General features: G+C 46.0%; 1 protein-coding gene across 1 annotated transcript; it reads right to left on the bottom strand.

The window, feature by feature from the left end:
• Positions 1 to 387: 387 nt before the first annotated feature.
• On the bottom strand, positions 388 to 26,157 carry Polr2a (RNA polymerase II subunit A). The gene is made up of 29 exons (XM_048448408.3): positions 25,669 to 26,157; positions 17,521 to 17,653; positions 17,241 to 17,377; positions 16,977 to 17,150; positions 16,275 to 16,556; positions 15,873 to 16,034; positions 15,530 to 15,750; positions 15,198 to 15,330; positions 14,266 to 14,390; positions 13,936 to 14,146; positions 12,967 to 13,176; positions 12,715 to 12,883; positions 12,486 to 12,580; positions 12,149 to 12,352; positions 11,430 to 11,652; positions 11,094 to 11,277; positions 10,505 to 10,676; positions 10,308 to 10,413; positions 10,010 to 10,215; positions 7,395 to 7,619; positions 7,023 to 7,269; positions 6,240 to 6,340; positions 3,876 to 3,980; positions 3,597 to 3,779; positions 3,193 to 3,396; positions 2,519 to 2,705; positions 2,293 to 2,406; positions 2,044 to 2,193; positions 388 to 1,953 (listed from the first exon to the last, which is right to left on the bottom strand). The coding sequence occupies exons 1-29, from the start codon at positions 25,759 to 25,761 to the stop codon at positions 797 to 799; spliced, it is 5,913 nt and encodes a 1,970-aa protein (XP_048304365.1). The 5' UTR covers positions 25,762 to 26,157; the 3' UTR covers positions 388 to 796.
• Positions 26,158 to 26,430: the final 273 nt, after the last annotated feature.

Below are 26,430 nucleotides of genomic sequence, written 5' to 3'. Positions count from 1 at the left end.
TCTACAGAAGCTAGTTCCAGGACAGGCTCCAAAGCTACAGAGAAACCCTGTCTCGAAAAACTAAAAAAACAAATAAACAAAAACACCTCAACCCAAACCCCTACCATTCATCAGGCAGTGGTAGTGTACACTTTTAATCCCAGCACTCCGGAGGCAGAGACAGGCGTATCTCTGAGTTCGAAGCCAGTCTGCTCTACAGATCAAGTTCCAGGACAGCCAGGGCTACCCAGAGAAACCATGCCTTGAGAGAAAACCAACAAAGCATGCCTCTTGACAGCAGAATTTAGGAGACTTATTGTTTGCTCCTGCACCAGCCTTTTTTGTGCTTTTCCAAAAAAAAAAAAGTCTCCCCTTTCTGAGCCCCAAATAAGCAGTACACATACAGACTTTTGGTCAAAATTAGTAAACTTTATTTAAATTTCAAAAAAATAACAGACAAAAGGCAGTTTAAGCTTTGTTCGTCCAGATCATTTGCATGACCCAAAGCAGGAACTAGCCTTCAGAAGTTAAAATGCCTTTAATCCCAATCAAGTCACAGGCAAGCGAAGACCTTCACTGTGGAGTCAGGCATGGAAGAAGTGGGGTAACAAAACCCTGTAGCTGTCAGTGAGTCCCAAGACAGATGAGTGAAGAACAGATGAAAAGTCCCATCAAAAGTGGGATCCAGAACTTCCAGAGGATTCTGTCACAAGGAGTTATGTACAAGGGAACCAGGCAAGGGTCACAACCTGAAGGAAGTGACTTTGTAGGCCACTAAGTTGTCTGACCCTAACCTGCTGCTGCGCCCTGCTCACGCTCAGTTTTCCTCGTCACTGTCATCTGGGCTGATGGCTGGGCTGGTGAGGCTATAGGTGGGGCTAGTGGGCGAGTAGCCAGGGGAAGTGGGCGAGTAAGTGGAGCCCTTGGGGGAGGTGGGTGAGTAGGTGGGACTTGTGGGCGAGTACTTGGGGGAAGTGGGTGAGTAGGTGGGGCTAGTAGGTGAGTACTTGGGGGAGGTTGGGGTGTAGACTGGAGAGGTTGGTGAGTATGTGGGAGAGGTTGGCGAGTATTTTGGGGTGGTAGGTGAGTAAGTAGGGCTGGTAGGAGAATACTTGGGAGAAGTAGGTGAATATTTAGGGCTTGTAGGTGAGTATTTGGGAGAGGTTGGGGTATACTCTGGAGAGCTGGGACTGTAGGAAGGACTAGTTGGGGTATACTTGGGTGAAGTGGGGCTGTAGCTGGGAGAGCTGGGGCTATAGCTGGGAGAGCTTGGTGTGTAGGTTGGAGACTGTGGTGTGTACCGTGGGCTGGAGGGGGAGTAGCTTGGTGAGGTGGGGGAGTAACTGGGTGAAGTTGGGGAATAGCTTGGAGAGGTTGGGCTGTAGTTAGGGCTGGTCGGTGTGTAGTTTGGACTAGTAGGTGAGTAGCTAGGTGACGTTGGGCTGTAGCTGGGTGATGTTGGGGTATAATTGGGACTAGTTGGAGAATAGTTAGGGCTGGTGGGTGAGTAACTTGGAGAAGTTGGTGAGTAGCTTGGAGATGTAGGAGAATAGCTTGGAGATGTTGGTGAGTAACTGGGGGAGGTGGGAGAATAGCTTGGTGAAGTTGGCGAGTAGCTGGGAGATGTTGGTGAATAGCTTGGAGATGTTGGTGAATAGCTGGGAGAAGTTGGCGAGTAGCTGGGAGATGTTGGGGAGTAGCTTGGAGATGTTGGGGAATAGCTGGGAGAAGTTGGCGAGTAGCTAGGAGAGGTTGGCGAGTAGCTAGGAGAGGTTGGCGAGTAACTAGGAGAGGTTGGTGAGTAACTAGGAGAGGTAGGGCTATAGTTGGGACTGGTTGGAGAATAAGATGGAGAGGTTGGGGAGTAAGAAGGTGAAGTAGGGGAATATGAGGGGCTCTGGGGTGTATAGCCCCCAGGAGAGCGTGGCTCATATGCAGGTGATGTTGGTGAGTAGCTGGGAGACATAGCCCCACCTGCAGGAAGAAGACAAAAAAAGGGAGGTAAGTGATGGAGAGCCTGGCATAGAAGGAAGGGGTGAAGAAGAAATGAGCGTAGCAACTTACCTGGGGAGGGGATGTATGGGCTCGAGGGTCCAGGGGAGCCTGGAGAGCCTGGTGTGGGAGACCATGCAGGAGAATAACCTGGGCTAAAGCCACTGGCATCAGATGCAGCACTGGGAGAGAAGCCAGCTGCTCCCGGGGTCATCCCACTCCCTGGAAGGAGAGCAGGTGGAATCAGCTGTAGCTCAATCTTTCCCCAGCCCCCACAGCCTCTTGAACCCAATGGTTCTCTTCCTGAACTAGGCTACTCACCAACACTTGGGGACCAGGCACCATAGGCTGGGGTTGCACCCTGGTTCCAGGGTGTCATTGCAGGAGATATTCCTCCCATCGGACTGGGTGCAGAGCCAAAGAACATTCCAGTAGCTGCAAAGAAGCCCAGAGTAAGTCATCAGGAACAGTACTCCGGGGTTAATGGGACCCTCCCTTATCCTCCACAGACCCAGCCAGGTCTAGCAGCCAAAGCCCTGAGACTCACGTCCAGCAGCCCCAAGGCCAGGGATATTGGTTGGGATCTCCATGCCATATTTGCACTTCTCAGCATCAAGCAGGAGGTCAAAACACCCAGTGCCAGCTGGAGCAAGCTGGCCTAGCATGATGTTCTCAGAGACTCCCTTCATGGGGTCACTCTCCCCATGGGCAGCTGCTTCCATAAGTACGTCCACCTGAACAACAAGAGACACATCAGCCCCTCTACATACAGCAGCCACAGCAATTCAATCATCACCACAGTGAAGGGCAGTGCCCACAACCATGGCACCTGCTCTCTCCACACAAGCTCCCTTCTCTCAGCCTACTCAGAAATTGCCTTTACTAAGCTAGGCATGATGGCCCAACACTTAATCCTAGCACTTGGGAAGCAGAGGCAGAAGGATCTACGTTCAAAGCCAGCCTGGTCTATGCAGTGAGTTCCAGTCAGAGTTCCACTGTGAGACCCCATCTCACACACACAGTGAAAAGGACACTGTCCCTGGCAGCGAGGCAAGTGCCTCATGCTTGTTTTGTCACCCAAGCCCTCAGAAGGTTGAGGGAGGAGCATGACCGAGAGTTTAAGGCTGGGCAGGGTGACATAGTAAAGTCCTGCCTCTGAAAACCAGTGTGTGTGTGTGTGTCTGTCCTACATGTGCATCTCCTTGGTAAAGCTGCCGTTACCGTTTCCTCAAAGGAGCATTTCATGAGCGGTCCAGTGTCCTGGCGGTTGACTCCGTGACGAGTGATGGCCATCAAGTGACCGCGACAGGTCATGGTGTCACACAAGAGAGCCAAATGCCGATAATTGACATAGGAACCATCAAAGGAGATGACATGGTACAGTTCTCGCTCTAGAGCCTTCCGCACAGCCTCAATACCCAGTACCTGCCACAGAGTTGAAGGAAGAGTCAAGATTAAGTTGGTTCTGTCCGTCTCCCTGATTCTGTCACTGCCCAGACTGTCAGGAGGATAACAGGGCTCAGCCCATCCTAAACTCAAAAACTGATTCAGACAGACCGTCTAAGCATGGAAACCATGAGTGGGGAACCCTAGAGAGACTTCTAGGTATGGTGCCGTGGGCTTACCGTGAAGATCTCTACGATATCATTGGACGTGGTGCGCACAGGGTCCACATCCTTCTCACTCAGCACCCGCATCAAGCTCACACCATCAGTCTCCAAGATCCATTCCTGCAGGGCCTTGAACTCTCCATCTTCTGTGATAATGATCTTCTTCTTGTTGTCAGTCTGAGGTAAGTGCATATACACCTGGAGGGACAAAGTGAGCCCCAGGCAGGTCAGGAGGCAGACAAAGAACGAGGCAGCTGGCATGGAGTGGAGGGGGGAGCGGGGTCGAATGCTCACCTTGCTAATTTGCTCAATCCCCTGCAGGGTCATATCTGTCAGCATGTTGGACTCAATACACCGCAGGAAAACATCATCATCCATCTTATCCACCACCTCTTCCTCCTGCAACAAGAGTGAGGTCAGGACCCAGCACCTTTGGTCTCTTCCCTGCTCCCTCCCCAAACTACAGCCTTCCAAAAAACCTTGCTTCCTTGGCTTCACTAAGACTTAGCTTTTTAAAATAACTTTCAAGAAAATATATATATTTATGTTTACAAGTGTTCTGTCTACCAGTATGTCTATATACAATACACCTGCCTGGTGCCCTTGGACCTCAGAAGGCACCGACACCCTGGAACTTGTTACTGATGATTGTGACCCACTCTGTGGGTTCTGGGAGTAGACACTGGGTGCTCTGTAAGAATAACAGTATCCCCCCCCCAACATACACACACAGGATTTCTCTGTATAGTCTTGGCTGTTCGTTCTGGTACTCGTTCTATAGACCAGGCTGGCTGGCCTTGAACTTGATAGATTCGCCTGCCTCTGGCTTCAGAGTGTTGAGATTAAAGGTGTGTACTGCCACCACCAGGCTTGACAAATAATTTTTATGTGTATGGGTATTTGCCTGCATAAATGTCTATGTATTATGTGTATGCAGTGCCCATGGAGGCCAGAAGAGGGCATCAGATCCCTCGAAACTGGAGTTAAAGACAATTGTGAGGCACCATGTGTCGGGAACTGAACCCAGGTCCTCTGAAGAGCAGCCAGTGCTCTTAACCACGTCATCTCTCCAGCCCCAAAATGACCGCATTTAATGAACATATTGCATAATCTATCAAGATATGTCAATAGTAAGTCCTTCATGTCATACAGCCAGGCATTGCGAAGCATATCTATAATCCTAGTAACTGGCAGATGAAGGCAGACGATTACGAGTTTAAGAACAGAGATATGACTTAACATTAAGGAACCCTGGAGTGGCTGGAGAGATGGTGCCGTGTCTAAGAGCATTTATTGCCCTTTTAGAGGATTTGGTTCCCAGCACCCACACGGTGACTCACAATGACCTATAACCCTAGTGCCAAGTGATCCAAAAGCTTCTTCAGACCTCCAAGGGCACAAGGCATAGTTGTGATGATATACACATATGGAAACACCTCCACACACCTAAAATTAACAACAACAACAACAAAAATAGCTGGGTGTGGTGACAGCACTTTTAAAATTCACACTCAGGAAGCAGATGGATCTCTATGAACTTGAGGCTAACTTGGTCTACACAATGAACTCCAGGACAGCCAGGGCTACATGTAGAAACCCTGTCTCTGGGAAAAACAAAAACAAACAAACAAAAAAACCTAGCAACAACAATACCAAAACCAAATACATAAATACATTTAAAAAACAAAAAGATGGAGCACTAGGGCTAGATGTGGTGGCGCACACCTTTAATCCCAGTGCTAGGGAGGCAGAGGCAGGCAGATCTCTGTGCGCTTGAGGCCAACCTGATCTATAGAGCGAGTTCCAGGCCAGGCTCCAAAGCTACACAGAGAAACTCCTGAAAAACAATGAACACAACACTCCCTCATGTAAGTGATCAGAGCAGCACTAAAGCACGACAGCTCCAGGTAAGAGGACTCACTGTGACTGTCTGGTCCTCTCTAATGCTGAGATCAGGCACACTTCTCAATGCTTCCAAGTTTTTTATTTTTTTTTAACTTACAATTTAGATTTATCCTCCTTTATCTACCCAGCCACAACTCTCTGAAGTAATGCTTTCTTTTTCCTCCCACCTTCTAAACTTGAAATAGCAGAAATCACAACTATCCAAACTGTGGACGGCACACTTGTAATCACGGCACTCCCTCTGGGGCTACACAGCTAGAACCTGACTCCAATTCACCACTACAGTAAGGCTCAAGGGAATCTGGAACACACGAGCCATGTAGCTAATTCCAGACCAGCACCCTTCTCAGGAGTCACACCAGGACCACATCACACATCAAACATAGATCCTTAGGCCAATCCCAAGATCACAATAACTCTTATTATCCAATCAGCTCCTAAGGCTGAAGTCTCTGCTGCTTTGGACAAGCAAGTTGCAGGAGCTCTGGGAGGAGAGCCAAGTGGCAGAGAGAGAAGCACCCTACTCCAGTGCCTTCTGTTGTCTATCTGGATGCTATGTGATTTCATTGTAAAGATTTTGTTATTGTCCATTGTCCAAAGTCTTGAAAATCATTATTAATCAGCCATTTCCTACACTGCATCAGGTGGGTGCAACTGGACCTTTAATGTTGCTCACACCTTAATGATTAATGACATAAAACTGAATGATTTTCTAGGATGCATCATTTTTTTTCTCCTTGGGTCCCCACTTACCTCTTGCATCTTGTTTTCATCACTGTTCATAATGCGGATACGAAGGACCAACTTCTCTGCGTTATCATCATTGAAGATGCAATTCAAATCATCGCCAAAACCTGGTGGGAACAGTGATGCACCATGAGAGAAAACCTATTTAACTGTTTCCTAGTTTCATTTCATGTGCAGTTTTTCGCTCAGAAGGAACTCTTAGCTTATTCCTTCTCATGGAGACTTTTCATAAACACTTCTGTACAAACAGGGAAGGGGTCAGGGGTCAAGGAGATGTCTTAGGGGTAAAAAAGAAGCACTTGCTTGGGAAGCATTAGGACCTGGGTTTGGAGAGTTCCAGTACCCTTGTAAAGGTCAAGTGCAATGCTGGGGACGGGGAGGAGAATCCTAGAGACTCATCGGCCATCCAGTCCAGATAAAACAGAGGGTTCCAGGTTCAGCCAGAGAGCTTATCTCAAGACACACACACACACACACACACACACACACTCTTATATTTGGTGGAGAGTGATAAAGACACATCCAATATCAACCTTTGCCCTTCAGATATCCAAGTGTGCCCCTCAAAAAATACATGTACATTGCACACACATGCAAATGCATACACCCAAACCAAACCCAAAACACACTGGAAAGAGAAAGAAGTACAGAGAGGACCTGCAGGAGTTAGGGATCCTGGAAAGGGCCTGTTGGAAAGCAGAGGTGTTTCCAAGTGGGTGGATGACTCTTGGGACTCACGTAACCATGAAGGTAGAAACCTAGGTGGGACATCCATGTGGGCTGCCTTACCTGCATTGATTTTTTCAGCTATCTGCTCCATAGTGAGCTTCCGGTCAGTCATGTGCTTTCGGTCCAGCTCCACACGCAGTAGCCAGGGGGATATTCGGGCAACATCAAAGTCAGGCATCTCATAGTACACATTCACCCACTCCTGATCCTCTGCCACCACTGTGCTCTGGGGGTTGGGGTCATAATAGATGGCTGTGTTGGCAGTCACTTTTCTTAATGTTGTATGTTCCAAGCGGCATAGAATGTCCTAGGAAGAGATAATGACTCATGACATGACACAGGGGTAGCTCAAAAGGCCTAGTTAAATCCTCAAACAAAAGTATTTTTGATTCAACCTCTTCTTGCCAGGCAGTCCATTATCCCGATTCCTACCTTGGCCCTCTCGGCATCTCGAGCAGACTGGCCTAATAGGAAGACAGTGAGCGAAGGGGTCTTTGGCTTCTTGGAAATATTGATGAGCTCCTTAAGTCGAGGAACACCCAGAGTCACATTCTTGGCAGACACACCAGCATAGTGAAAAGTGTTCAGAGTCATCTGAGTGGCAGGTTCTCCAAGGGACTGTGCAGCCAGAGCTCCCACCATTTCTCCAGGATGGGCCTATGGAAAAGCTGGCATCAGACAAAGCCTATGGTGCAAGCAGTGGAATGCAGTCAGGGTGAGCCTATTTGTTAACTATAGAGAAACCTGGGGGAGATGAGCGTGGCAAGGAAAGGACACTTAAAACTTAGCCTTCCTTGATTACTTCCTTTACGAAGGCTTCACTTTATAACCTGTCAGCGCCCTCACTCTGGGATATGTTGCATAAACTGTTTCCTAGTTACATTAAAGAAAAATAGATACTATTAACATACCAAATGCATTCTTCTTCTCTAAAGAAATTTTTGTTTTATGTCTGTGGTGTTTCGCCTGCATGTGTGCCTGTGCAGCATGTATGCTGGTGCCCACAGCCAGTAGTTAGATCCTATGACTGCAGTTACGATTATGAACCATCATGTAGTTACTAGGAATTGAACTCAGGTCCTTTGGAAAAGTAACCATTGTTCTAAATCACTGAGCCATCTCTCCAGCCCATGCCTACAACCTACCTCCACAAGGCCTATATGTGTATATGTGTAAGCTCATGCATGCCACGGCACACATGTGGAGGTGAGAGGACAATTTATAAAAGTTAATACTTGCCAGGTAGGGTGGCGCACACCTTTAAGCCCAACTCAGGGAGCAGAGGCAGGCGGATCTCTTTGAGTTCAAGGCCAGCCTGGTCTACAAGAGCTATTTCCAGACAGCTCTTGTAACCTGTCTCCAAAGTCAATGCTTACCTTACATCATGGGGGCTCATGGAGGTTATAGAGACAAACACAGGTTCTCAGGCTTGGTGGCAAGTACCACCTGTTGAGCTATTATATACTAGTTCTGTTTGATCTTTCAAAAATGAATTTGCTTATTCTGAGTCATTTGTATTTCCATATGGATTTCATTAGGATCAACTTTTAAATTTGTGCCTTAAAAGCCCACTGCAATTTTGTTAAGGACTGTGCAAAGTCTATAGATCACTTTGGAGATTAGAGACATTTAACAACATCTGAGTTTTCTAACCCAAACATAGGGGTTGTCTTCCCATTTAAATTATTCTTTCAATGGTGATATATTTCCTATTATTATAATTTGGCTTTTTGAGACAGGGTTTCTCTGTGAAGCCCTGGCTATCCTGGAACTTGCTAATGTAAACCAGGCTGTCCTCAAACTCAGAGATCCACCTATCTTTACCTGCCAAGTTTTAGGATTAAAGGTGTGCACCACCATCACCTGGCTCTAATGCACTTTTTGTCAGCATGCATGCCTGTGTGAGACTGTCAGATCCTCTGCAGGTAGTTACAGGTACTTGTGAGCTGCCACATGCATGCTAGGAATTGAACCCAGATCCTCTGCAAGAATAGCCAGTGCTCTTAACCACTGTGCCATCTTTCCAGCCCCTCTAATGCATTTTTAACTGATGTGTCGATTCTAGATTTATCTTAGATTCAGAAGTATGTCAGTTATGTTTTCCTTTTAACTTTTACTTGCACATATGTGTGGCTGGTACCCACAGGGGTCAGAAGAGGGCAATGGATGTCTGGAACTAGAATTTCAGATTTTTGGGGGTTACCATGTAGGTAAACTAAACCCACATCCTATGCAAGAATAACAGGTGCTTTAAACAACTGAGCCATCTTTCCAGTTCCCCTTATTATCATTATCATTATTATTATGAGAGAGGGTTTCTCTGTAGTTCTGGCTGTCCTGGAACTTTCTCTGTAGACCAGGCTAGCCTCAAACTCAAGAGATCTGTCTCTGTCTCCAAAGTGCTGGGACTAAAGGCATGTGTCACCATGCCCATCCATTATTATTTTTAAAATGTATATGGGTATTTTGCTTATGTGTATGTCTTTGCACTACTTTTTTGCCCGGTGCCTATAAAGAACCAGACAGTTGTGAGCACATGTTGAGAACTGAACCTAGTTCCCCTCAAGAGCAACAAGTGCTCTTAGCTGCTGAGCCACCTCTCTCCAGTTTCATTATAATAATGCCTTTCCATCCTTCCATTATTCTCTAAAATCCTCAAAGACAGTGAAAATCTGGTACAGTGCCTGCAATTTCTTTTCTACCAACTTCTTTTATTTCCTATATTTATCTGAATTAGAATTCTCATACAGTAGTAGACATTGTAGGAAAATAAAGACTGTTCTAATAATTTCATATCCTAGTCATGACGCTAATTTTCTGAATAAGCACTGCTTGATGGTCACTTCAGATGAAGCTCAGTTTCCTTCACATGGGACTGCCAATCCTTGCTCCTTTTAATGTTGCTGTGATACAATGGCATAACTGTGCATAGCAGCCTTGCAAAGATATCAAGCAATGCGAAGAGAAATGGGCAATTGCTGGGAACCAGAGAAACCAGTAAGAAAAAGGAATAAAACTCAAGGCTGAAGAGAAACATCAACACTCACAATGGCTTGGTTGAACTTGGACTCTATCTCCCCAAGCAGCCAGTCAAAGGCCTCTCCACTTAGCCGGAACTCCTCGGCCATGCGTCTAGAGCAGAGTGTGGATCTTAGGTGGATGTTGAAGAGCAACGTGGCATTCTCCTGTGCCTGCCGACTTAATGGGTCATCCCCGTTCACGATGACCAACTTTTTGCTCAATTCCTTGACTCCTGGGGCCCAATGAGGCAAAGAGATTGTCAGAGCAAGCCACAGCAGACTCTCACCCTCCAGTCTAGCCTGGAGACAAAGAGGCATCACTTACCCTCTACCACTTTGATGGGATGCAGGTCAGAGGGAAGCCGAGGGTTGATGTGGAAGATTTTCTGAGCATTCCAGATCATACGCAGAAGGTTACAGGGGAGGACCACCTGAGGGAGGAGGGGTTGAGGCAGGACTGTCAACAATATAGCTGTGCAACAGTAGGACCTCTCTAGTCTAGCACTTCTCATCTGCATGTACCTTGCTGTCACCAGTTGGGAAGATGACCCTGAGAACTTCCCGATCCTCACGCATCCGCTCAAATTCCCGTTCCAGTTCATTCTGTATGTGTGCATTGCTCAGTACATCCTTTACCAGATCCTCCTGTAGAGTTCGCCGCAGGGCCCTCTCATTGGTATAATCAAAACGGAACCTGAAGGTGACAAGGAGGTGAAATTAGGGGACACATGGGCTCTGTTCTGTGTTCTCACCCTCATAAGGTATAGTGTGAGGTTTTCCAATGTGCACAGATCACTTGGAAGGAACAGGGCTTTGGAGGCAAGAATCTTGTATAAGACCCAGGCCCCAGGCCAGCTAATGGGACCTATGCTTGTACTGTTTCTTTACGCTTTGTGCTATCACTAGGGACAAAATAGGGGCCGATCTCAAATCTGTCTCTGTATCCATCCACTCTCTTCCCATGCAGCAACTATTCCTGATGGATGGAGAAATGGTGGTGCTGGAAGTAAAGCCCGCTGCAGGATGCATTAGGTCACTGCTATAAGGCAAATAATTTAACTCAGGCACTATGGCCCAGGGGCGGGAACCATCTGTGTGCCCGCCTTCTTACTTCTTCTCAAAAGCTTTGTTAGAAGGTTTAAGTGTAGCCAGATTCTGGAACTCAACGCTCTCGCCTGCGAGGCCATCTTCTCCGTAGCGCAGCTGAACAACTTGATTGATGGAGTTCCGCACAGTTGCGTCGTATTTCACCATCACCGACTCCATGGATTTTATCAGCCTTCGCTGAATATACCCTGGGAAAGGGAGTCAAGAGAAAGACCTGAGGCAAGAAGGTGAAAGAGCTCAAAGATCTAGAGGACAAAATTCACCTTGGGGAACAGAAACCTACAGCCCAAGAATTCCCAGCCCCATCTCCACATGCACATGCACTCTGAAAAGGCCTTACCAGTCTCAGCAGTCTTAACGGCTGTGTCGATGAGACCTTCTCGTCCTCCCATGGCATGGAAGAAGAATTCAGTGGGTGTGAGACCAGCCAAGTATGAGTTCTCTACAAAGCCTCGACTCTCAGGACCATAATCATCCTTGATAAAGTGAGGAAGAGTCCGATGCTTAAATCCAAAGGGGATCCGTTTGCCCTCCACGTTCTGCTGCCCAACAACAGCAATGACCTAGGAAACAGAAAAAGAAGCTGCATAAAACTTTCCCTTGCCTTAAGAATAAAGCCAGATGGTGGTGATACATATCTTTAATCCCAGCACTCGGGAGGCAGAGGCAGGCAGATCTCTATGAGTTCAAGACCAGCCTGGTCTACAAGAGCTAGTTCCAGGACAGGCTCCAAAGCTACAGAGAACCCTCTTGAAAGCCCCCTACACACACCAAAAAAAAAGGCCAGGAATAGAGGCACATGGCTGTAATCCTAACACTTGGAGGAGGTAGGTTACTAATTGCAAATTCAACATGGGGTACACAGTAAGAACATGTACTTAGAAGAAAAGAAAAACAGGCTGTTCACATGTAAGCGGACCTTGTTTCAAGCCCCAACATTGCAGTGGTGGTAGGGGAATCCCCACTATTCTTGCATCTTACCCACACCAAAACCTAGACACAGCTGCCTTCTCCCTCCAGACTCTGGTATAGTCCTCATATCTGAAAAAAAATTCTTACCTGAGAGATGTTGATCTTGGAACCTTTAGCTCCAGATACCACCATGGACTTGAAGTTGTTGTATTCAGACAGGGATTTCTGTGCAGAGGAGCCAGTCTTATCTCGAGCATCATTGAGAATGCGATTCACTTGATTCTCAAATGTTTGACGTAATGTGTTTCCTGGGGTGGGTTCCAGTTCATTGTTGTGAGCCTTCTCAATGACCTGGAGACAAGAGTTTTCATTGACACACGAGTCTCTATTCCCCTTTCCTCTAAACTCTTATATCCATTTTGCTCTTGCGGTTGTTAAGTTCAAATTCCCTAAGACGCTCTTCTCTGCCCAGCCTTCTTCTCACCTCTATTACATCTTGTTTAGCCTTCTTAATAGTGTTCTGGATGTCCTGGTAAGTCTTGGAATCAGCAATGGAGTCTCCAATACCAATGGTATGACCTAGGGAAAAAGAAAAGCATTAGCAACAATCAATCATTTTGGACTCTAAGGCATCCTGGGAAGAGAGTGTAAACAAAAAAACGGATAAACAGTAAGAGGGAAAAGAGTTTCATATATGATTTGGAAGCACTTGCCCTCGATGAGGAGCCAGTTGTTAATGACAGTTTGAATGTTGGAGTAGAAGAGGCGAGTGATGTCATGACCCATCTCTAGGTAGGAGATGTGAACCAGAGAGCCTGCTGAGGTGCCCAGAGACTTCTTACAAAGGATGCCCATGATAAGCTCTCCATTCTCCACCACCACCTGTGGACAAGAGCACACTCAAAATTTTGTTCTCATTCCCAAGTCCAAATCTTTTATCCATATACCCAGATGTCAGGCCTTACTTTGGTGTCTCCAGGAGAGATGTGCTTGTAAGGGCCACTGTCTTCATCGTCAGGATGGGTGCTGTGGGTACGGATGCAATTGATGTGACCAGGTATGATGAGTGAGAAGATCTGCTTGCCTGTCCACAGGGGCCGGGGTTTGAGAATAGCTGGCTGTGGGACCTTCCCATCCCACGTGGACAGGAACATTAGAAGGTTCATCACTTCACCCTGTGAGGTAAACAGTAAGAAAAGAAAGAAAAGGGGGAAGGAGAAAGTCAGACCACCTCAAGTTTCCTTCTCTCAGGAATATTTGGGAAGTTTTCTATTCAACAAGGAAAGCCAGATTCTAGAAGCAAAATGATGCTAGAAGTGTCTTCCAAATTTTTTTTTCTTCATTTTTTTCGAGACAGGATTTCTCTGTATATCTCTGGCTGTCCTAGAACTCACTTTGTAGACCAGGCTGGCCTCAAACTCACAGAGATCCATCCACCTGCCTCTGCCTCCCCAAGTACTGGGATTAAAGGCGTATGCCACCAGTGCCTGGCTAATCTTCCAAATTTTTAGTTTAAAAAAAATTATAGCAATAATAAGATCTTATTTTTCTTTTACTTATTAGGAAATAAGTAAAGGCAAAAATAAAGAAGTGATAAAAGTTTAACAAGGACATACTTTCCCTTATCTTTATTTTAAAGACAATACATGAATTAAAAAAAACAAAACACCACAGTCGGGCGGTGGAGGCACAGGCCTTTAATCCCAGCACTAGGGAGGCAGAGGCAGGCGGATCTCTGTAAATTCGAGGCCAGCCTGGTCTACAAGAGCTAATTCCAGGACAGGCTCCAAAGCTACAGAGAAACCCTGTCTTGAAAAACAAACCAAACCAAACCAAACCAAACCAAAACAAAAAAACACTATAGCTCTTCTTCCCTGGCTCTTTCCTACTTTAAGATCCTTTCGCCCACCAAAGTTTCCATTTGGATCACATACCCGCTCCAGGAAGACATCTCTTTTCGTAAATTTGCGTACTGCGGTGAGTGTGTCTTGCACAATACCCATGACAGGTCGATTGCTCTGGGGGGTGACAATCATTCGAGGCACCATGGCCAACTCCTGGATCTCTGCCCGTGTCTCCAGAGACTGTGGCAGGTGCAAATTCATCTCATCCCCATCAAAGTCTGCATTGTATGGCGTTGTCACACTGTAGCCAAGAGAGAAGAAACTCCGAGTTCGAGTTCGGACTATGTCTTCAGTGACAATTGATAGAATTGCCTGGTCTGTTTCCATCTCAGTCTGATTCCCCTCAGGTAGAGAACTGACCTAAGATTCAAGCGAAAAGTAGACCAAGGGAGGATGCGGACCCGATGCCCCATCATGGACATTTTGTGCAAAGTTGGCTGACGATTGAAGATAACGATATCCCCGTCACACATGTGCCGTTCCACCTGGAGGGGCGAGGTACAGACAGGGCTCAGGAAGGAGGTACACTAGAATGAAGTGACAGTGGACATAGAGGCTCTCATAGACTGAAAGAGAGATGATAGCATGCTGAATTTCTATCAAACACCCCTTTTGTACAGCTCTGGTCCAATATCAGCTTATTAGGGATAAGAAGATGTAGTACCAAGTGCATGACACTCTCCCCTGCCATAGACATGCTAACACTGCTGATACAACCCATTCTGGTGTCAATGGCTGGCAGCACAACCCTTTAAAACAGTATCAGTAGTGGCACACACCAGCACTAAGGACCCTAAGGCAGGAGCAACACGAATTTGAAGTCTGTCAGCTACCCGGTGGTGGTGGTGCACACCTTTAATCCCAGCACTGGGTAGGCAGAGGCAGACAGATCAAGGCCAGCCTGGTCTACAGAGAGTCTTCCAGGACAGATAGAGCTATACAGAGAAATCTTGTCTTGAGAAAACCAAACCAAACCAAAAACAAAACAAAACAAAAAAACCAATGACAAAAAACCACACACACACACACACACAAAACAAAAACAAACCACCCAAAACAAACACACACACAAAAAATTGAAGTCTGAGAGTTCCAGGTTAGCCTGGGGTATATGGTGAAAACCTGTTCCAAACAAACAAAAAACCAAAAAACTCAAACTAAAACCCAAACCCACAGCACTCCCACCTCCCTAAAACAACCACCATTCAACAAGCTTAAATCTAAGTCAGTTCCCATTCTATAGGAGGCTTCCTGCTCCGGTGATTAATGAAGGGCCATAGCCTATTACATGCCTTATAGCCAGTCTGCAGGTGCAGGTCACTGGGTTTAGGATGGAAACGCAAGTCAATTCGATCACCATTGTCTCGAATGATGTACTTTGCTCCTGGATACTGGCTGTTTCCCCTGCGTACTAATTCCTGAAGTCTAAAAAAAGAAGTATGAAATGAACAAAATACTTTCCAAAAAGCTCCCATTCCCGCCTTCATCCCCAAACCACAAGTGGATGCCAAACACAAACCTCAACATCCCTCCTCACTCCAAGCTGTCTCTTCCAGATGAGGAAGGCACACTTCTGAGAACATGTGCCCCACCACCTTATCAAGGTTAATGGACTAAAGCACACCTGTCAATGTTGAAGGGGGTGACAATCTCTGCAAAGGTCATGTTGGCAGCAATGGAGCGGGGCACACCAACTTGGTCAATGGATAGATTAGGGTCAGGAGTGATGACAGTACGGGCTGAGAAGTCCACTCGTTTGCCCATTAGATTCCCTCGAACCCGTCCTTCCTTGCCCTTCAACCGTTGCTTCAAGGACTTGAGGGGACGGCCAGACTTCTGCATGGCCTATAAGAAAACACAGGAAGGGATACCCAGGCAGTCAGTACTGGGTTCTCCTCGAGTTCTGTTTATTCATCCTGGCCCCCACCCTGGCTCCAATCCATAAGGGCAAGAGTGTGTAGACGCACACGGGGTAAGCCGGGCAGTTCATTGTCCACCATGGTGGCCACATGGAATTGAAGGAGCTTCACATCCTCTGCGATGACATGGGCAGCTGCGCCATTCTGCTCATTTCGCCGCAGCTGATTGTTGATCTTCACGATGTCAGCCAGTTTGTGAGTCAGATCATCCTGAAGCAAAAAATCAGCATCATCATGGTCAGGCTACCACTACCTAAGTACTCAGCACACATATGCCAGATATACAGAGTGACTCCCCTCACAATACCCTGGGCGATAATGAAAGGGCTTTAAAGGTCACACAGCTACATATGCTATGCCACAGGTGTATCTGAAACCATCTTCTAGTCACATGTTCCTTCCCCAGATACCTAGCCACGCACCCAAGATGTAGTCCTAAGAACAGCTGACCTGGTTGCGGGCAGATCCCTGCATCACCACAGCAGGACGCACGGAGAGAGGAGGCACAGGCAACACTGTGACAATCATCCACTCAGGCCGGGCGTAGCGAGGCTCCATGCCCAGAACAAAACACTCCTCGTCTGAGATGCGCTTGAAGATTTCATGGACTCGCTCTGGACTCAGCAAGATCTTCTTCTCCTGAGAGTCTTCATTAACGTGTTTCCACTCAGCATAAAGCTCCAGGCCAGAGCGCCGGATCCGTGGCTGGTACCGCCCGCAGCCACCATGGCCCTTCCAAAGAAGATCCATCAGAACCTAGGACTGGGTCACTCCTGCCACACTAGGCCAGCACATCCCAGTTCTGTGTCATCTCACCCCATTTTCTACAGCTACTTTTGCTAGTATTCAGGCATCTGTACTGTCCTGCCCTTAGAGTCCTGACCCTCAGCTGCAGCCACTAAGAGCATCCCTGTGCACATTCACTACATTCCCTTTTAAAAGGTAGGCCTGCCCACCTTCTGTGTCTCTCACTCTCTCTGCCTCTTTTCTCTTCTGCCACTCCTGTCCCCAGAGGCCGGTCTCCCCTGTCCCCTTTTCCTACCCCTGTCCCCCAATAAAAAGCCCTCCATGTGACTCTACAGAATGTGTCTTTCTCTCGTTCCGCTTTTGTAAATCACAACAACTTCCCCAGTCTTAGCCAGTCCCTGTCACCTTCTCTTTGGTCAGATCCTCATCCCCCTCAGGTTGCTCCACACCAAACTTGTTGTCCATTTCCTCTCCACCTTCACAGATGTTCTTGCCCTTGCAAAGGTCATAGACATGTGTAAGCCGCTTCTTGGGCTGCCCCTTTGATTTGGCCAGGATGTCCTTAATCTTCGGGTTGTTCTGGGGAAAGAATAGAGCAGGGTCAATTGGAGCTGCCCTGTGCCTCAGGTAGCAACTGCCCTCCTAGACTAGGGACCATGCCCTACTCACGGAATCAACGAGCAGTTTGGAGCAGAAGAAGCAGACACAGCGTAAAACCTTCATTGTCTTCACCAGGAAACCCACATGAAACACAGGCTTGGCCAGTTCAATGTGGCCAAAGTGGCCAGGACACTCAGTCATGTTACCTGTGGAAAAACATACCGAGCACTTTCTTAAAAAGTTCCCAATGACCTCCCAATGAGACTATAGACTTTTAGGTAGTCACCCATTCCTGGCTTTAAGGACCTAAAACCGCCCCATTGTGGATTCCTCTGACCCCAGCACTTACCTGCACATGTTTGGCAGCGGCCAGTTCGCTCAATAACTCCCTGCCTTGGATCCATTAGTCCCCCAAGCTTGGGGCGACCTCCCTCAGTTGTCTCTGGGTATTTGATGCCACCCTCTGTCACAGACATCCGTTTCTGCACAAAAGAAAAGTCAGCACCAACTAAGTACGAATCCTAGTTTGCAGAGCTACAGAGTTATGCACTAAAGCCTAAGAAAATACCATACCACTTCTTTTTTTTCTTTTTTTTTTAATATTTATTTATTATGTATACAATATTCTGTCTGTGTATATGCCTGCAGGCCAGAAGAGGGCACCAGACCTCATTACAGATGGTTGTGAGCCACCATGTGGTTGCTGGGAATTGAACTCAGGACCTTTGGAAGGGCAGGCAATGTTCTTAACCTCTGAGCCATCTCTCCAGCCCCCATACCACTTCTTTAACCCAGTATGAAATGGGAATGTCAGGGGCTCAAAGGTTAAGAGCACTGGCTCCAGAGATCCTGAGTTCAATTTCCAACAACCACGTGGTGGCTCATAACCATCCATAATGAGATCTGGTGCCCTCTTCTGACCTGCAGGCATACATGCAGGCAGAACACTGTATATATAATAAGTAAATAAAAGAAATGGAAATGTCAGCATAGCTAAAACTCTGAAATACTAAACGTGAGTCCCATATCCCCAAAGCATGTCCAGTCACTGTGTGTGCAAGAGGGGTAGAGAGGATGAGTTGGCACATGTTCCTAACAGAGTATGAGTCTTGGCTCTATTGCTATGTGGCTCATGCTGGCCTCAAACTCAAGATCCTCCTTTCTTTCTTCCAAAAACTAAGATTCCACGTGCATCACCAAGCCCAGTCCACCTGCTTCCAGCTAGCACTTGAACCCCAGACATCTGTGTCACATGTCTCACCATGACATCCACAGGACGTGACAGAAAGAGATGTAAGATGCTTCAAGAGGTATGTGGGGTGTCCAAACCCAAAATTATGTTTTTCTTCCCCCAAGCTGAAATCAAGCCAATGGTTATCTGAGGCCCGGGCAAAACCTCTCTGCACCTGCCTAGGTGTGCTGTCAAGAAATGTTTGCCAACTTTTAAAGTCAGCTGCTAAGGAGGAACGAGGCACTTGGAGATTGAGTCCCCTCTTTAACCCCTATATTTGCTACTTACTCCTCCTCCCCAAGGGCCTAAACTGCCTGAACACTTCCATATCCAGGTGGAAGTCTGGATGTATGCAAGGACAACCAGATATTGTACAGGTTGGCAGAACAGAAATGAAGAGCTCAAGTCCCAAGAAAGATGGAGCCAGGACTCAATGGGGCCAATTCAGTGAGAGATCTAGGGGAGCTGAGAAGATAAGGTCTTTTTTCTGTCCCTATGTATGTACGGGGAGGAGAATGTAGTCCTGGGGTCAAACCCAGGGCTACAAGCATGCTAGGCAAGCACTCTGTCACAAGGCCATATTATATTCCTGGTTTGGAAGTAGCTATGGTGGTCAATACAATCTTAGTATCCTCTCACACAACGAAGATCAGACTTTCAAATCAGTCAAGCTTTGGTCCACCAGCTTCTAGAGGATTAAACTTCAATTTAATAAAACTTCATTGAGTATTAACACTGAGATATAGACAAAACTTGTTTCTTTAATACTAACCAATGACATCCTAGGAATGAATTCTTATCTCTTAGATACTAGAAACTTTATAGTGCATGAAGCTATTTACCCAAGCCTTCAGTTTCAAGTAGTCAGCAGAAGTGAAACCCAGCATTCTCCAGTCCTAAACACTTCATCCCACTCTCCCTTACTATAGCAGAAACAATGATAATCACTTTTTTTTTTCTTTTTTGAGACAGGACCTCAAAAAAAAAAAAGTACCTAAGTAGCCCTGGTTTCCCTTGAACTCAGAGACCTGCCTGCCTCAGCTTCCAGAGTGGCTTGGGCTACCACCATGCCCAAACCATTCTTTTTTTTTTTTTAAGACTTTTTATTAATTATGTATACAGGGTTCTTCCTGCATGTATGCCTTAGGCCAGAAGAGGGCACCAGATCTCATTACTGATGGTTGTGAGCCTCCATGTAGTTGCTGGGAATTGAACTCAGGACCTCTGGAAGAGAAGTCAGTGCTCTTAACCTGAGTCATCTATCCAACCCCATTCATTCATTTTTATGACAGAATTAGGGTAGCATAGGCTGGCCTTGGACTCCCTATGTAGTCTATAACCTCAAACAAGTTGAGCACCCTGGATCCCATTCATGTGTCTGCTGGATAAACATAAAGCTCTCAACAGCCATTGGTTAATACTGAACTACACTGTCTAAGACCTGGCACTAGACAAGGTTTCAGAAAGAACTAACTATTTGCTTACATAACAGTTATGCCCACTTGACTATAATCCTTGAGGGCACAGATCATGCATCATATATATGTAGTGTGTATATATACACGTACATATATGTGTGTGCATGTGTGTATGATTAAATACACCAGCATATGATTAAACACCCTGGTTGCATATATGTAGGAAACCAGTCCCTTATTAGCTCATAATTAATTTTAAGACAAAGATAATCTCACTCATCAGTATAACTCACACTACCTCAAAGAGCACTGAAATGACAGAGGATGTAATTTGGTGGTACAGTGTGAGCTTAGCATGTGTGAGGGTTTAATGCTAGGTCATTCTCTCTCTCTCTCTCTCTCTCACACACACACACACACACACACACACACACACACACACACACACACCTTACTGTGTAGCCCTAAATGGCCGGGAACTAGCAGTAATGACCAGGACAGCCTTCAATTTACAAGCACTGGCACTGTGTCTGGCAGACTTTTCTCTTGGATGTTCTACTTGCATGGATGCAAGCATACTGCATGTATACCTGGTGCCAGGAGGCCAGAAGAGGGCACTGAACTCCCTGGAACTGAATTAAGGTGTTATAAGTTGTCACATGTGTGCTGGAAGTTAAACCAAGGCCCAGTAGCGACTGCTCTTAACCGCCGAGCCAGCTCTTTAGCCCCATAGCAGCACATATTCTTTCCAATTGTATGTATGAGTGTGTGTGTCTGTATGAGTATGTGTGTCTGTGTATGTATGGGTGTGTATCCATGAGTGCAGGGGCCCTCAGAGGTGAGAGCCCCTTGGGGCTGGAATTACAGGCAGTTTGAGTCACTGATATGGGTAACTCAGGCCCTCTCCGAGAGCAGTTGATGTTAACCACCAAGCCATCTCTCTAGTCCTGGCAGCAGACAGTCTACCAATTCAAAGGACCTTCTGTAAGTCAATTTCTACCTCAAAACTGAGGAACATTACACAGGAAGCCCCCCCCCCTAAATTAACCTTCCAAATAAATAAAACCATGTATTTCCCTCAAAAACAGGGTCTCTCACTGAACCTAGAGTTCACCAATGTGGCTAGACTGACTAGCTAGGAAGCGCCAGAGACTGTATTTCCTCACTGCTGGGATTACAGGAGCACAATCTCTATACCTGGCTTTTATGGTTATTAGGAACTGAAACCAAGTTCTTACCATCTGAGTCATCTCCCCAGCCCCAAGTGCTGTATCTTTTAAAAAGAGGTAAAAGGCCAGGCATAATGGCTCATTCCTTGTTATCACAGTGTTCAGGAAGATGAAAGAGCCAAGTTTGAGGCAAGCCTGCCTGAGTTATTGGTTATGTAATGAGTTCTAGATCAGCCAGGACCACATTGTGAGACCAAGTCTCCAAAGGAAAAATAAACAGGAGGGCGCATTCTACACACCGGTAAGTAACTTTTTCATATATCTGCTCATAACACCACCAAAAAAGAACCATCCATTAAGGGAGGAAACCTAAACTTAAAAATATTTAAGTCAATAGTAGTCATTTGAAAGAAAAATAATACATAGAACATAAACTGGAGAATATTTTAATTCATTAAAATAGAGCCAGGTGTGGTGACATGTGCCTGTAATCTCAGGAGGAATGAGAATACAAGGCCAGCCCAGGCCTATCTAGAGACCTTGTCTAATAAAATAACGAAGAATAGTTTTATTTTTCCCTAAATAACCAAAATTTCTTACGTACCACAACTCTTAGGTACTTACAACTTCTCAATTCTTGGGATCAGATAAGCAAACACCACCCTTATTTCTTGCTGCAAATCTGCTAGTCCTTAGTAACAGCTAAAACTGCAGTTTTGTGGTATAGGCACAGTGGTATATGCCTGTACTCCCAGAACTCAGATCCAAACACTGTCTCAAAAACAAAAACTGGAGCTGGAGAGATGACTCACTGTTTAAGAACACATATTAGAGAGCCAAGGTGTGGCGGAGCACATCTCTAATCCCAGCACTCAGAAGGCAGAGACAGGCAGACTCTCTGTGAGTTCGAGGCCAGCCTGGTCTACAAACCAAGTTCCAGGACAGCTAGGACTGTTACACAGAGAAACCCTGTCTCGAAAACACAAAAGCGAACCCATAAAACGTTCTTGCAGATGACTGGAGCAGGATTCCCAGCACCTATGTCTGCCGGCGCACAACCACTTCTAACACCAGCTCCAGAGCATCCACCACCATTTCTGGCCTCTCCAGGCACACCACATTAACACGGCATATACAAACACACAACAAGTCTTTTTCTTTCTTTCTTTTTTTGGGCAAAGACTTCAATACAGCTTCAGGGCATCTGACACCTCTTATCTCTGAGCACCTGTACTAGTATACACACAGCCCTATGCTGACATTATGAACATATAATTAAATAAAATTACAAACAAAAAAGCTAAACCAAACAAAAAACAATTTGGCTTCACAAATATACGATGTCATTCAAAGGGATCCAGCGCCACCTAATGTTGAAACTGAACCGTGTGCAATTAGTTCACAGAGTACCTATGCTTCTCTCCAGAAGGCAGAACAATTCCCTATGCCCTTTGAGTTTGCTACAGTGCCTCAAATGTGACAGCAATTTAGGGACACTGGATTAAGCCTATTAGGATACTCTTGCTCTATTATAAAGATAGGATCTAAGTTATTCAAGAAGGGTTCCTTTTAGTAAATATTTATGACTTTCAATTGTCATTTTCAAATGTTAAAACAAATAATCCTTTGAAATGTAATCTGTACAACTATTCACTTATTTACCCAGATAATTTTAATGACATACCAGTCAGCATCAGGAACTACTGAAAATGCTGGGTAACAGCATTCAACAGTGAACAAAAAGTTTAAAAAAAAAATCTTCCAGTCTATTAAAGTAAAACAGGGTAAGGGTTACAGAATGAAGGATGCTATTTAAAGAGTCAGGGTAGACATCGAAACACAGAACATACTGACATGAAGAACAAGGCATGTAAGAGGGCTGGACGTTATTTCAAGTAGCAGAGACAATGATTAAACAGCCCCTGAAGCAATAAGCTTGCAGTGTTAAGCAGGTCAAGTGACAAAGGGAAGGGAAAGGGACTAGAGAGATGGCAGAGTGGCTAAGAGCACTTGTTAACTCTTGCAGAGGACCCAGGTTTGGTTCCCAGCACCCACATGATAGCTCCAGTTCCAGGAGATCCAATGTCCTCTTCTGACTCTCCCAGGTACACAAATGGTGTACATGTATGCATGTTGGCAAACATTCATACGTAACATAAACAAATCTAAAAAATATTTCTAAAAATTTAATTTACCAGGAGACTGGTAAGAAGATAGAGAGGGAAGCAGGTACATAATCTAAAGGTCAGACTAGGAGTCTGGATCCTCCTGAAAAAACTCCATTAAGGAAAGGAACATGATGAAAAGATCTCACTAGCCTGTTCTACAACTGCAGAAGACTAAGGAAGGGCTTCTGCAGATCAGTGGTCAATGGGTAGGTATGGCAGTAAAGGTAAGCGCACACCTTTAATCCTAGCACTCGGGAGGCGCAGAGTAAGGTGGAACTCTGAGTTTGAGGCCAGCCTGGACTACAAGAGCTAGTACCAGGATATGTTCCAAAGCTACAGAAAAACCCTGTCTCAAAAAACAAAACAACAACAAAAATTATTTTTAAAAAATTGTATCTGTATTAATGTTTTGCCTGCATATAAAGTGCATACAGTGCCCACAGGTTAGAAGAAGGTACAAGATCCGCTACAACTAGAGTTACGAACGCTTGTGAGCCACTACTGGGGTCCTCCACAAGGGCAACAAACAAACAAGCACTCCTAACTGCTCAAGACATTTTTTTTCACCCAGTCTAAATTTTTTTTTTTTTTAATTGTGAGGAAAAAACCTACCCAAGCCAAGTGTGGTGGTGTAAGCCTATACTCTCGGTACTCAGAAAGCTAAAGCAGGAGAACCAGCTTCCCAAGGCAGCCTGGACCGAACAGCAAGATTCCGTTTCAAAACGCCAAGAGCTGGGGACACATGTAGCTAAATGGTCAGAGCACTTGCCTAGCATGCACAAGAAAGGCTGACTCTGAGCCCCCGAAAAACTGAGAAATCAAACCCTGCTCATCACATTGCAAATTGTTTCCCAGTTTTGTCTGTTTTTAAGCTCTGTCAAGAGTCTCTGATAAATAGCGGCTCATATCTGCCTTTCTCTTACATGTACATCGCTTAGCTTATCAGCTCACCATAAAATCTGCCTTTATTTTACTTATTAATGTAAGTAAGTGTTCATCCTCTGGTAGCAGTTCCCCTAAAAGCCTCTATTTTTTTTTTTTGATGTCTTATTACTTTGCTTAAATATTGACCTGGAATTTACTCTGTGGTTTGGGTGTTCCAAACGCCAATGCAGGGTTTTTTTTTTTTTTACTTGTTTTTGTGAGTTCTGTCATAGTTGAGTCCTTTTCCCCTCAAGACAACCATTTTATTGTATTCTCTCCTGTTAGTTGTTCAGCAGGAAGACGCTCACGTCTGCAAAAGCAGCTATCCCTCTCTGGACATGGTTATGTCTATCTTCATCCACTTCCCATCAGCTCTGGACACAACTACTATACGTGTATGTATCTGCACAAAAACCGTTGTCATTCTTTTACAATTATCCAATGGCTTCCTACTGAAATAGAAATTCTGACTCTAGCATAATTTACAATATCCCAAGCTTCTTCAGCATGCTTTGAAACATGCTCCTCATCCAACTAACCCTTGCCCCAACACTGGCTGTCTCTATGATACAATTCTATTTCTCCCTCAGTTTCATAACATTCGTTTCCTCTACGTAAAAATAAGCCCTTCCCCCTGAACCCATGCCATCAATGATTGACACTCTTCACTACTGTGGTATGTCACTTCTTCTAACAGGTCTCCCAAACCCTGACATCAGTCAATTTCAGTGACTTTTTACAGAACTTCCTTGTTTCACTTTATTCTAGGCACTTAACTATATTTGGTCATTCTTTTAATTCTTATTCTGTCTTCTCTGTTGTTTTCTTTTTTTTTATTTATTTATTTATTTATTATGTATACAATATTCTGTCCGCGTGTATGCCTGCAGGCCAGAAGAGGGCACCAGACCCCATTACAGATGGTTGTGAGCCACCATGTGGTTGCTGGGAATTGAACTCAGGACCTTTGGAAGAGCAGGCAATGCTCTTAACCCCTGAGCCATCTCTCCAGCCCTTCTCTGTTGTTTTCCCACAGAAAATGTTCTAGAAGATAGGGTCCTTGTCATATTGTTCAGTTGTGTGTTCCAGTGCCTGGGGACTATCACAGACCAGAATGCTCACTATTTGTGAAAGGGGTAAAAAACAAAACAAACAAACAAAAACAACAACTTCAGAATCCACTTTCTATCCAAACTGTCTTTTTTTTCCTTTTTTTGGTTTTTCGAGACAGGGTTTCTCTGTAGCTTTGGAGCCTGTCCTGGAACTCTTATTCTTGTAGAGCAGGCTGGCCTCGAACTCAAGAGATCCACCTGCCACTGCCTCCTGAGTGCTGGGATTAAAGGAGTGAGCGCCACCACAGTTCGGCTCCATTACCCGATTCTGGACTCTTGTTAAACCGCGGCAATTCTAAAGTACTAAATCATTTTCTCTGTCCAGCCAAACACCCATCACAGACATTGCACTAAATTGTTTAAATCCTGGCATGATTTAATTTTGGGAACCTGAAGGTTGTACCCCACAGCGTCATTGGTCCATCCTCCCAGGCTCACCCGGAGGCACTGGAAAGGGAAGGGCTGGACAACTTACCAACTCATCTGGACTCAGGACTCCGAACTGCACTCTCTTGATGGTGCGCAGCGGGCATGCGCTGTCCCCGGAGGGGGGGCCACCCCCGTGCATGGCGAGGCAGTCGCGCTGCGCAGGCGCAAATCTCGCTACAAAAAGCCTGCGCCACCGCCGCCTAAGCGCTCAGACCCCGTCCGGGCGGCCACCGGGAAAGATCTCCCGGAGTAGAGAGGAAAAGGCCGGAGGAGGGAAAGGAGGGGGAGGGGAAGAGGCGGGGAAACGAGAAGGGCAGAAAGAAAGCCTTTTCTCCCTTTCCGGAGAGTTGTCGGCTCCCAAAAAAGAAACAAAAGAAGGGAGGAGAGGAGGAGGTTTTGGGAAGGAGGAAGAAGAAAAGGGGTAACGAATAAATAAGAAACCGGGATCCTGAACGGCAGAGGTTACAGCAGTTTGTCTCTCCCCTTCCGGGAGCCACCTTCTTCTCCAACCGTCCCGGCCGCGCTCTCTGCGCTTCTGAGGAGAGAACTGGCTGAATGACGCCTTTTATAGATTCGCCCCTGGTCCCGCCCCTTCCTTTCCCGCCCTCCCTTGCGCTACGGGGCCGCCCGCACCGGCCTGCACGGAGCGCGCGCGCTGTAGTTGTTGACCCTCGGGCTCGGGCTCCCTGGTTGGGTGTTCTTTTGACGTGACAGGAGGAGGAGAATTTTTCTGATCCTGTCGCCTCCCTCCCCGCCGATTTCCCGGGCACTCAAGCTTAGGGCTCGCAGAATCGAGGACAAAGTAAGG

This window comes from Myodes glareolus, chromosome 9 (genome assembly GCF_982192425.1).
Source record: "Myodes glareolus chromosome 9, mMyoGla1.1, whole genome shotgun sequence".
NCBI classification, from domain to species: Eukaryota; Metazoa; Chordata; class Mammalia; order Rodentia; family Cricetidae; genus Myodes; species Myodes glareolus.
This window is presented reverse-complemented; position numbering and strand designations above follow the sequence as displayed.